Source organism: Festucalex cinctus, chromosome 1 (genome assembly GCF_051991245.1).
Source record: "Festucalex cinctus isolate MCC-2025b chromosome 1, RoL_Fcin_1.0, whole genome shotgun sequence".
NCBI lineage: Eukaryota > Metazoa > Chordata > Actinopteri > Syngnathiformes > Syngnathidae > Festucalex > Festucalex cinctus.
Genome location: NC_135411.1, coordinates 40672248 through 40685053, shown reverse-complemented (window position 1 = coordinate 40685053; position 12806 = coordinate 40672248). Strand labels below are relative to the sequence as shown.

The 12806-nt window shown below is 40.3% G+C and overlaps 1 protein-coding gene across 4 annotated transcripts in view; it reads left to right on the top strand.

Annotated features, from left to right (window-relative positions):
• LOC144028534 (abl interactor 1-like) overlaps positions 1-10257 on the top strand; it is a 34846-nt gene extending 24589 nt beyond the window's left edge. For 2 of the 4 annotated variants that reach the window (XM_077535652.1, XM_077535651.1), the window contains 5 exons: positions 408-508; positions 675-890; positions 2804-2890; positions 7007-7192; positions 7267-10257. In XM_077535652.1, the coding sequence (XP_077391778.1) occupies positions 408-508; positions 675-890; positions 2804-2890; positions 7007-7192; positions 7267-7442 (766 nt within the window). In that variant the 3' untranslated portion in view covers positions 7443-10257. The remainder of the gene's footprint in view (positions 1-407; positions 509-674; positions 891-2803; positions 2891-7006; positions 7193-7266) is intronic. The other 2 variants (XM_077535654.1, XM_077535653.1) reach the window with 1 other exon arrangement.
• The last annotated feature ends 2549 nt before the right edge of the window (positions 10258-12806 follow it).

The window sequence follows — 12806 nt, the reverse complement described above, 5'->3', positions numbered from 1 at the left end:
AAAATAAATAATAATAATAATAATAATAATAATAGCATTTTAAGGTTCATTGAATACTATAAATTGTATGAATGATGGTTTTTCAAAATCTTCCCTGGTGACCAGTTGCGTTTTTAACCAGCTCATTCATCACTCTAATTAAGACAAGCACTAAAAATATGGACGCAATTAAAAAAGGCTCTCCCTCTATTTGGTTACACATAAAGACATTTCAAAGGACACACCTTCTATGTTGGAAGGTGGCAAAAGGCAGCCTAGATTGTCAGGTGTCCAAACCTGATTTGGCTTCTGTCAAAGCAAAATCTGTTACCATGGTGACAGGTGTCATGACAGAAAGAACCCATTCTGATGGGATGGCTAACGTAGTCCTACACGTCCTTTTAATGAGTCAATTCTTTTATGTGCAGTGGCAGCAGTGGTGGTAGTGGTGGCAGGGAGAACAGTGGAGGCAGCGGCGTGGGCGTCCCCTTGGCGGTCCCGACACCTTCTCCTCCCAGTATGGGTCAAGGTGAGTCCTTGGAGCTTTGAGATACACTCTATGATTGTATCTTTTTGACTTTCTTACAAATTGTAGTCGACTGAACACATCTTCTAAAATATGTTAAAGATACTCTTTGAAGTCAATCTCAGAACAGAATTTTCAAGCTGTAAATTTGCTATTCCTGCTCCTACAGTGGCGACATCTTCGGCCTCAGTGCCACAAGGTCCCGGACTCGGTCCGATCCCCATGTCCCAGTTTGGCACCATCTCGCGGCAGATCTCGCGCCATAACTCCTCCACCACCTCCTCAGCCTCCATGGTGTCGGCCACGGGGACATATCGCCGCGCTCCTTCCGTTTCCTCTCAGCAGCCCCATATTAACGGGGGTCCGACATTCCAACAAAATTCAGGTAATAGCTTGTTTAACTTACAATTATGCAGAAGAGCTCAAACATCTGATGTTGGGTGTTGAAATTGCTATTTCTAAAATTTGAATCAGTGGGATTTTACAGCAGAGGAAGGAGGCAGTTCAGGGCACATCAGCCACCCAGACATTTTGTTTTGTTGCTTCGTTGGAGTTTATCTTGGCAACATCACTCAGAGACAGTTTCCTCTAATGGCTTCTCTCGTAGGACAACATAAAACAAAAAGGGAGGAGGTTTTGGGTCTCATATGGGAAGAGATAACAACCTAGAGCTGCATCAGCAGGCTACCAAAACTGGGACATCCTCTTTGAGATTGTTGAAATGTTTTTCCAGCAAATAGACATGCATAGTACATGCTGCCTGGTGTAGTGTGTAGTTTTACAGCACAAACACTCAGCTCAATGATGTCTCTTCGGTGAAACAAGTGGAGTGGAGAGTGGATATTTCTCTGCAGTGATTTCTGTGGCATTACAGCCACTAACTGCAATTCATTAGATAACTGCCTTTGCATTTTTGGGGGTTTGTTTTGTTTGTGTGTCCACCTCATCCTGAAATCCACTGATAGTTTAGAATGGTCGTTTACACTCATCTTTGTTAAACCTCATCACGTGAGTTTGTGTTTGTACGTATGATTTTATAAGATTTTGATCATTCGTGTCCATAAGAAAGTCTGGGTGTAGGTGGAACTTTAAGGGTATTAGGCAGAATACTGTACTATACAGTTTTCCCTCGTTTCTGTTGGGGCTGCAGAGTGCAGTTCGAGGCGTGCCTCAATGTCGGGGGGGACTTAAACATTTGACTCCACCCACACGGATTCTTCCAAATAAACAATTGTTTTTCCGACAAAATTTGCAGATTTAATGATGCGCTGTCTTATGACGTAAAGTTATTTTTTTAAACACATTATGGAGCACCAAAAATTACAAACACTCAACCCTCAGTCAGCCTGGGCGGAGCTAACGAAACGGTTTGAGGAAGAGGAAGAGTGAACGCATCCCTGGACGGTTGTGATTATGGGTTTTGGTCAGTTTTTAATTTTCGTTGTTCAATAAAATGTTCAAAAAAATACTGTTATCATGATGTGGTATTGTTGGGGTGATGGTTAGGGTTACGGTTAGGTTTAACAACAAAGAAAGAAAGTAGGCACTTCGAGGTCGAAAATTCGTATGGGCGGAGTTAGGGGTGGGCGATATGACGATATTAGATCGTTAAGAACTTTAATGTGTTGACGATCTCATAAAGCTGATCTGCAAGATTGTCAGTGGCACAATCTATACAGTTCAACTTTATGTGGGCTCAAGCTTGGTTTATGCATCCGTCTGGTCGAGATCGCGAATTTATTTTTAACAGATCATGATATGACATTTTTACCATATCGCCCACCCTTCGGCGGAGTCAAACGTTTAGATCCACCCGACGTTGCGGCTCGCCTTGAACTGCGGTCTGCATCCAGGGCTTACTCATCTAAACAGCGCTGCATGGATGTCATTACACAAATGGTGTATATTTTAGAGAGCATCATGAAAGTTGACATGATTGATTTGCTTTCGTGGGCCACATAAAATGATGGCACTGGCCAGATCTGGCCCCCGGGCCTTGAGTTTGACACCTGTTCTCTAAAGCAAAGATGTGCAACATTATTACTATCCTACCACAGCACGCTATTGCAAACTCACCTCACGCTTGTGCAATAGATTGCTGACAGCAAGCAGTGTACAGTATGTCCTCCATCACATGCTTTACAGTTCTTTCCTTGCCGTTTTTCATTCCTCGCGCTCGAGTGCTCCGTCGCATCCACATGGTTGCTTCACTCCTCACTTGTCCTTTTCTCTGTTCTCTGTCCGCATCAACATTGTCTTCGCTCCTACCTCTTCTCTTCTGGTGGGTTGCCGCGCTAGTGTCTGTGGCTCCTCCGCCTCCTCCGATGGTCCAGCTGACACCGCAGATCCCTCTGACCGGCTTTGTGGCCAGAATGCAGGAGAGCAGTAAGTACTCAGACGATATGTTGCTGCTGGCTGTTTAACTGGAGTAAACATGCACAAGCAGACTCACTAAGGCAGTTGCCATGTAGCTGGAACTCAAATGGATAGTCCAGCCGCAACAGTACATGCACTTGAAGCACATTACATTAATTCAAATAATAATAATAATAAATCAAATTCTGTATTGAACACAGTGCATTCAATGTTTCTCAGCACATGCTGCTTAACATTGACTGTGGTTGCTTGGTGACTTTAAACTCATACCTCTGCTTGCACTGCACGCTGGTCCCTAGGATGTCTGTCTGTTGCCATGGCGATGGCTCACATAAAGCTTGCGACCTGTTCTCACTCCACTGAGGGGTGAAAATGTGACCTGACGCCAGTTCACGGTCCACTCTCGGCCTCGGTCTTTTGAAATACAGTTTGGTGTTGAGCTTCTGCGAAATATTACGGGAAAACAAAACTCTGTACCACTTATAATGAATGCACTGTCCAATAGATTTGATGAGTTGTATTAAAATAATCTTGCTTTTATAATTATGGCAGTATAGCAATCACTTTTGGTTCACAATATCAGAGAGGTATTCATTTTACAGTCCTTTATTATATTGTGTAGGAGTGTAAACAAATGAACTTTGTTGCCCTCTACTGAGCAGAAAGATAACTGCAACCTTCTTCCAATTCATCTGTGTCTTTAACAGGATGCTTCAGATTTATGGGGATTTCATATTGTTGGACTAAATGGAGTGTGATAGAAGTGGTTTTCTCAGTTATTAGCAGACAAAATACGGAAATATGTACTTTGTTTATCTTTGCCTATCATTAATGCACCATTTTATGATGCTTATTGCTTATCCATCCATCCTTTATCTGAACCGCTTATCCTCATGAGGGTCACTTTAATATAATGTAAAATGTTAAACTATGTTGACAATCAATAATCTCCCCATCCATTTTGTGTCGTGCTTGTTCACAGAGTGGCAGGTGAGTTGACTTTGGATTATACCTGGTCTGTTTGCCAGCCTATTATAGTACACATGTAGATAAACAAGCATTCAAACCCACAGGCCATTTTGGGTCCTCACTTTTAACCTAATGCATGTTTTGGGGGTGTGCAAGGAAGCCGAAGAACACAGAGGAAAAATGCACTTAAAGGAACACAAGACTTTCAACTCTTCCCTGAAAAAAATTGTCAATTTATGTTGATTATAGCACTTTTTATGAATATTTTTGCGTAAAGTACAATATAGGCATTTTGGACAGTCACGTGAACATCGTGACGTATCGCGTGCGTAAAATACACATTGAATCACATGGGATGAATGACAACAAAGGTACTCACGAGGAATTATCGCGTCCCCACGGCGGACATCAAAGGTGGAATTTCGCCTTACAACAAATAAGCACTTCTTCAAAGGCAGTACAGCCATAGAGGACACGCCAAAGATTTGATTCCAACCGAAAGCCGGAAAAAAACTGGCAGATCCAGCCGCCGCCAAGTCAAAGTGGACGGTAAATAAACATCCGGGTGACTTGTACTCTGCTAGGCTAAGCTCCATGTCGTGTCCTAAGCACGCTTTAGCCCACATTAGGAGCGGCCACCCCCACACAGGATGACGTGAAACCGGACGTGCTGAGGATTTTACTCTGAATAGAATTGGCGCAGTATTTCTTGCCCATTATGTCAGCAAATTCCCACTGAAATGAACAAAGACGGCTTCCGGTTACACACGGGATACGTCATCACAATTACGTGACCAGGAACATGGCATCCCACACTGTACGTTTGAATTCTGATACTTAATTGGTTTAAAATAAAATTCAGGGAATAAGATGCCAGACATATTTGCACTTTTATTCTTTTTACAGAATACCTAATCCAATACTGGAAAATGATTCATAAGGTTTGTATCGCTTTAAGCACAGGGAGAACATGCAAACTTGACACAGGATGTCCAGAGCTGAGATTCTAACCTCGAACATCAGAATTAGGGATAGGCGAGTACTGATACCAGATATCGGTATTGGGCAAATACCTGGCCTTATTTCAAGGTATCTGTATTAATCACGGCGCCAGTATCGGCTACCCTCCAACTGTGACCATTCATTTTACAGTCAGGAAGAGGAAATTCAAAGAATACTTATTTCATGTGATTTTAAGGAAAATGCTACTGGTCTAGGTCATTATAGGTCTTTCTTCAAATTATCTGTAAATTATCTGGGTTTCTTTTTTTGGTTTGTTTGTTTGTTTGTTTGTTTTGTTGGGGGGGGGGGGGGGTGTATTCTGTATCAAAAGTATAGTGGTATTGGTATCAATGACTACGCAAGAGTTGAGTTCTCGTACTGGTATTGGTCTGTAAAAAAGTGGTATTGAACATACCTACCAGCAGTGCTTTAAGTGGAAAAAAATAAGTGTCAACCATTCATAGTATTATCTCAGTATCGTGAATGGTGACTGAATTGTAGAAGTTAGGTTCACATTTCACAGCGATTGTTTTTTCTTGTGTGCTTTGCTTTGCTTTGTTGATAGTTCTAATGATGCAGACCAATCTTTGAGTAGCACTTGGAAAAATACCTTATGAGAGGGAATTTATATTCACATTCTTACTGATGAAATCTGCATTTAGAGCTTCACCCACACTTATTTTATGCTTATTGGTACATCCGTACGCCACACAGTGGTATTTTCGCTGTAGAGGAAGAAAATTACGTGGGCGGGAAAAACGTACGCAGCAAAAAAGTCAACGTACAATATTCAACTAACTAAGTGCGGCAACCCAAGATGGCCGCCTCCGCCTTCAACTTGCTACAGCATGAACAGCCCAGATTATTATTACGTCCGTACTGTATCAGCCTGCGAATCCACCTCAAGGGACTGACCGTGGTCTTTTTTTTTTTTTTTTTTAAAGCTTTGAGCCAGGACAGCATGGTAGCATTTTCATTTCATTTTCTTCACTAAAGAACTATGGTTGTACATACGCGTTCTGATCGGCTAGTATTGGGCGAGCATCACGTTTACAGTGAGCGACTTGAATGACATGTGTGCGTTTCTCTCGCAAAGCACAGCTATATGACTACTGGATTAAGCATGCGCATGGTGTTCTGATGAGCGCAGGCCTTCCATTCTATATGTAAGTTCGTGGATGAGCGCCGCTCGCCAGAACAGCTTTTTGGGATCAAAACATGTATTGTCGAGCGTACCGGAACGCTGTTAGTACGTTCTTTGCACGATGAGAAGTACTTGAACACTCAAGGGAGATTTCTAGAAGTGCCAGAGCTTCGGACCGTGCGTTCTGGCCCACTTAAAACACTGCCTACCAGGGCCGGACAAAATTCAGAAGTTAGTTCAATTCCTTGGATGAATTTGAATTTGAATTGACTCCACCCCATAGGATGTTGAATTGATTTTGAATGACAGGAAGTGGAATTGAATTCATTGGCATCAGTGGAAATGAGACTTTTAACATATATTCTTCCTCCAATTGGAAGTGCAGAGACTAACATTAGTATAAGATTTCCTAAGGAAAGCTTAGCAATTCAATATAGCTATTCAAAGTACACTCTAAAAACACACGGATCAAAAAGGGACCAACCCAACATTTTGGTTTGTTTATACAAAAGAAGTTGCATCAAATGAATAACCAACAAAACAAAACCATTCTCTTGCGGGTGGTTTGTTGGTGTCAGTTTTTTGGATTATGCACATAAACCAAAAGGTTGGGTAAATTTTTTTTTTTACTTTTTAATTTTTTTTTGGCACTAATTAATTTTGATAACCAAAAATGAAGCAATTTTGGGGGTTATGGATTATATTCTGGGGGATGATTTGTGTGATATTAAAACATTAGCCCAACCAGTTGGGTCATTCCCTTTTTGAACCAATGTGGGTTATTTATTTATTTATTTATTTATTTATTTATTATTGTAGTTGGGGGCGGGTTGGCGGTCGGCAGTTTTTGATGCCGCTACATTTTTGGGCTGGTTGCACGGATACTGGTATCAGTTCTCGCCCATAACTAATTTTATTAATGGAAATGTTTTTTGGGGGGGGTTTGTCAGTTTTTGTTATTTCATTATTTTCAATTAACTATAATAACCTCTGCTCTTGTTGACCTTCAGTAACAGACAGCCCAGCTCCGCCTCCTCCGCCTCCACCCGAGGACATGGGTGTGTTTGAGGAGCCCTCACCGCCGCCTCCTCCTCCACCTGTTGACTATGACGAAGAGGAGGCTGCGGTTGTCCATTACAGTGACCCCTATGCTGATGGAGACCCCCACTGGGCGCCTAAGGTCTATTTAGAGAAAGGTATGTGGAAAGGGCTAGATTTTCGGGAGTGTTCACTTTCTGTTCACTTTTTTTTTTTTTCTGCCATTTTGTAGTTGTGGCCATCTACGACTACAGCAAGGACAAGGAGGATGAGCTGTCCTTCATGGAAGGAGCCATCATTTACATTATCAAAAAGAACGACGACGGATGGTTCGAAGGCGTCTGCAACGGCGTCACCGGACTCTTCCCGGGAAACTACGTCGAGTCCATCATGCACTATGCTGATTAGGCAAAAAAATAAATAAAATACACACGTAAAACGGGCTCGGAAGTAAAACAGTGAAAGTGTACAGATGAATGCAGTTCTTACAGCTCTCATCTCTCCTTATCGATGAAGTGCCATGGCAAAATGTTTGGAAGTAAACCATTTGGACTTGACAGAAGCACAATGGCCGCTGAAGTTTTTGGAAAAGCGAGTTGTATTAGTTGACACTGTTGACATGAAGGGAGGAGATAAAAGCATTTCATAGTGCTCTCACACGGTGGTGGGCAGCAGCAGTTTTTATTCCTAACTTCAAGTCTTGAAATGAGAAGGCTGAATATTTGTAAATGTTTTGTGTTAATATTTTAGTGCAGCACAGACAATATCATATTTACAGTGTTAAAACCCGCTTCTTCCACAGGGTGCTCCATCAATTAAAGTTATCATGGTGTTGCTGCACCCTCTTGCACTGGAGACTGGCCAAAGCTGTTCCCTCGACCCAAAAATTCCATTTGACCTTGTCAAGATTGGGGAAAAGCATCAATAAGTGCATTAGCATCATGTGACTGAATGTCAAACTTGTTTGGTCTGACTTGAGATGTTACAGAGGGAAGAAAGCAACCTCACCTTTCAGGGATTTATCGCGATATCACCTAAAACACTGAAAATGGTTTTAGGAGAAGATCTGTTGTGGAAAGGAAAACATTCATTTGTTGAGGGTGAACTTCAGTTTTTCCTGGTTGACTTATAGGCAAGAGGCAGGCTACATATTGGACTGATTGCCAATCACAGAACACATATAAACAAACATTTACTTTGTACAATCAACCTAGCACACATCCTTTTCACATGAGAGCAAATCAGACTCTGTTGATCAAAACCCACACGAGCACAGAAATAAGCCCACACAGATGGTCTGAGACCAGAATCTTTAAGTGAGGCAGTCATGCTAGTCACCTGTGCAGCCACTAATCGGGGAAAAAAAACTCATCAGATCTTCTAAAAAGTCTAATGTTTTAGATGATATTTATAGGATCCCTTTAAAATGGTCAACTGGGTGTACATCATAACAAAAAGAACTTATTCTGCTCTCTAACTTGTACATAAAGTGTGATGTGAGAAGCTAACAGTACAGTAAAGTGCATTTGTCAGTGTTTTTTTTTTAATAATTTTTTTTATTCCCCATTGTGAATTTCCATCAGTTTCAGTGGAGGTGGTGCCAAGAGTAGATTACAAATTTTGATTATTTTGACTTGAATGTGCATTTTCTGTATCGGCCACATTGTACCGTGGAAACCGTCAGTCATGATGTTCATCATCATCGCCACTGCATATTACTAACGTGCTGTCCAGCCACTGTAGCAACGTCGTGTCTTGTCTTGAAGTACGTGAAGGAGTCAAGTGCGTGCGTGCGTGAGTCATTTTCACTTGACTGCATCAGACTATAGTCCAGAATCTTACACATACTTGTGGCCTGCTGGTTGAGTGCTTGGTGGCGTGGTGCTTTACATCGGTGCTTAACAACAGTAACCGTCAACCCAAACAACCTCAAATCAAAAGAGAAATGTAACAAGGTCGCCTTGTTTGTTTTCTCCAGTGGGTGAACGGTCACTCATTTTGATTGTAATCATCTGCAATGTAGTGAATGTAGTTGATTTAGAGTGGTGTAATTGACACAAAGGACACACTTGTATTGACAGAAGTATTGACACACCCATTCCCATACTATTCCCACCAGTTGGATGTATACAATTTTCAGTATCAAAAACCCAAGGAGTGTACTTCACTCAAGTCATTCATTGAGCAGCTCTTTGCTCTTCATAAAGTTGCTGCAATTAAAAATAAAATAAAATAGAATGCTTGAGGTTACTTGTTGTCTGATGCCATTTTACAATCATTTACAGCACTCAACATAAATGAGTACACCCCAACAGTTACCTTTCAGAATCAATATGTCACCACTTGTAGCCATGCAGATGTAGATTATGTGGAGTTAGAGAACGTCACTAACAGGCAAAAATAAATAAAAAATGCACCTTTGGTTGTAAATAAGATTTGTTAATGTGCAAACACACAAAATAGGTACACAGAAAGCCTGGCAAAGCCAAATTATAGAGATGTAAAAAAAATAAAATATAAATTCGCAAGGTTTCAAACTCCAGTGAGTGTAATATTCATTACAATTCTGAAAAACTGATTTAAAATTGATTTTAAAGGGGGGTGTACACATTTATATTAAGCACTGTATACTAAAGGGGCTTAATTGTGAAATTTTAATCAGAAAGTGAACGGAAGTGTAATGCCTTTTGTTATTTTTAAGTGGAACATTTTCCAAAACAAACATGCTGCCAATTCAGTATTTATTCATCCACATGCATGAACGTTTGTAAAAGTTTCCTGTGAAAACATCCCATTTATGATTGTACTTTTCCATCATGCGCTGACTCGTGGGGAAACTCACATTACTTTTCTATGTATTTCTAGCTTTGCATTCCACTTGTTTTTGCATCTACTGTATGTTTGGAGCAGCGGATTAACGTTTGCTCACACTTTATATGTAAGGGATTTATTTATACTTTTTCATAGAAAAATCATGGGACAACCACTGATGTGCAGAAATTTCTAATGTTTATCACATAACGTCATTTCAGGGCATCACAGATTGAGACGCCCATTTCTTTTTTTATGTGTCTTTCATATGATATGGGGAAAACTTGGTAACTTAAGTGTTCATGAGAAGAGTACTGAATATTTGTCTTCTCTCAATTTGTACATACGTTGTGTTCATTGAAATTCATGTACAGTCTTTTTGTAATAAACAATTCGTTGAAAGAAAAATTGATTTCTGATATGGACTTCATATTAATTATTGAGAATCTTTTGAGCAGAAAGGTTTTCTCGCCTCTGTCATAGGGATGCATTGTTGGGCGCTTACATGTAGTTTTCTTTAAATCCAGCAGAGGGCAGCGTGAAGCAAGTCGGGGCGCAATGAAGCTTTGGAGGTTATGCTACGGTCAAGTTTCATTCATTTTTCATACGACTGAGAAGAGCCTAGAGAACTTTATGTTCACGTTTTTAGATGTTTGTCTTGCTTGGAGTTTTACGGCTCTCCATCTGGTTCTCAACAATTATTAAAGTTATCAAGCTTTTGATACAGCGCTTTTGATCTATCTGATTTTTTAAAAGCGTGTAAGAACATGCAGTGCTTTTTCCATTGTCAACAACATAAATGTTTGGATTGTGTCCAGTTGCAACTCAGCAAAATACAAAACAAAAACAAAAGAGTGTTTTAAAACGTTTGATGCGGACAAACCAGTGCTAGGAAGGACTGAGAAAACATGTCCTTTCTCTACTCCTTGCTTTGTCAAAATAGGCATGTTATTTCTTTTTTCAACCTGAAAAAACACAAGATGTATATTTTCAGTTATTAGCTAATGTAGCATTCTTTTTTTTCTTTTTTTTCTATTTTTTTTTTTTTTTTAATTCAGTTCACGTTACCAAAACCATAGGAACACACTGAGGCAGCTAGCCAGCTTTTAAAATGTCCCTGTGAAAAGAAAAAAAACAAAACTGTTGGCAAACATCTGACGAGAAATCAACATTGGCTCCCTTGCCCCTAAGTGGGATACGGGCGAGGTGCGAACGTTTATGCAAATGTTGATTTCTCGTCATTCCTCGTTCGCGAAACATTTGCCATTTTGAAATGTTTTTTCTTGTTGTAAATTTTTTTGAACATGTTCATAATATGATGGCAGTAACTGACATTCATAGTCCCCCTTTTGCACGAGTCGTTTAAAGAGAGTCGGTTATACATGACTGCGATTGGCTGGCAACCAGTCCAGGGTGTACCCAAAGTCAGCTGAGATAGGCTCCAGCACCCCCGCGACCCTTGTGAGGAATAAGCAGTCAAGAAAATGGATGGATGGAAGGGTTATACATGAATATGTGTCCCTCGGCCTATATTCATCCCTGGTTGTCATGACAACAAAAGTTTTTTTTAAGATTTGCCATTAGCTCAGCAGTTCATGGGGTGAGATGAGGGTTGGCTCATTCACACGGAACATGCATGGCCTGACTGTTCATCTGAAAGTAGGTACTAGGCCTATAATCCCATTCACAATTCAATAGAAAACTCTAGCTTGGACATGTGTTGTACATAACTTCAATTTTTTAGTTCATATTTTGCAAGTGTGCAATGTGGCCACCACCGTCAGCACAGACAACGTCAAGCCAATATGAGAATTTCTCCCATTCCTCTATTCCTCCCTTATCGGCTTGATGTTGTCTATGGTGCCGATAATGGCCACATTGTGCACTTGCAAAACATGAAATCAAACTATTTCATGACTATTAGGATCTCACTGAAGGCATCAGAACTATGAATGAACATGTGGAGTTATGTACTTAAAAAAGTGAAATAATTGAAAACTTGTTTATATTCTCCTTTCTTCAAAATAGTCATTCTTTGCTCTGATTATTTATTTCCACACTAGGCATTCCTTCAATGAGCTTCAAGAATAGTCACCTGAAAAGGTTTCGCTCAGTATTGAAGGACTTCCCAGAGGAGAGAATGTCAAAAGTGTGCAAAGCAGTAATCAGAGTAAAGGGTGGCTATTTTGAAGAAACTAGAATCTAAAACATGTTTTCAGTTATTTCACCTCTTTTTGTTGTTAAGTACATATTTAGTTTTGATGCCTTCAGTGGGCATCAGTATCAGGCCGATACTTCAAGGTATCGGTACTCATAATGCCAGCCGATATCTATAGCCACTTTTATGATCAGGAGCAAGAAATTAGGAAAATGGAAATTTGCCATTAATTGCATGCAATTTTAAAGATAAAATGTTATATTGGTTTATGGTCTTTCTTTTAACATAACATTGTTTTTAGGGGACATTTTATGTTCCAAAAATACTAGTGGTATCAGTGACCACTCAAGAGTTGGGTACTCGTATTCGTAAAACTAGTGGGATCGAACATCCCTGATGTATATTACTTTCCTTTTGGGACAGCGCTTGCATTGGCTGTTGTGTTTGCTGATACTGTCATGCCAAGTTGCATTCAGATTCAAAGTTTATCTGACTTTCATTTAGGATAATATTGTGTCACACACTATAATTTTTTATTTTTTTTGGTTTTGGCTCCCAGGCAGTAAAGCGGAGAAGGGATCAAATCCGGTCAAGTGGGATTAGTTTAAATCCATTTGTTTCCTCTACTCTGAGAATCTAATTGCAATTAGGTTTTAACAAACTGCAGTTAGAGCATATGGAACGAAGCAGTTGACTAGGATGACATTTACGACTGATGTCATGATGATGACTGATCCTGTTCTTTGGACTGCTCTCTTTCAGCTTATGCGCACAATAATGAATTAAACCTCGGTCTGTGATTG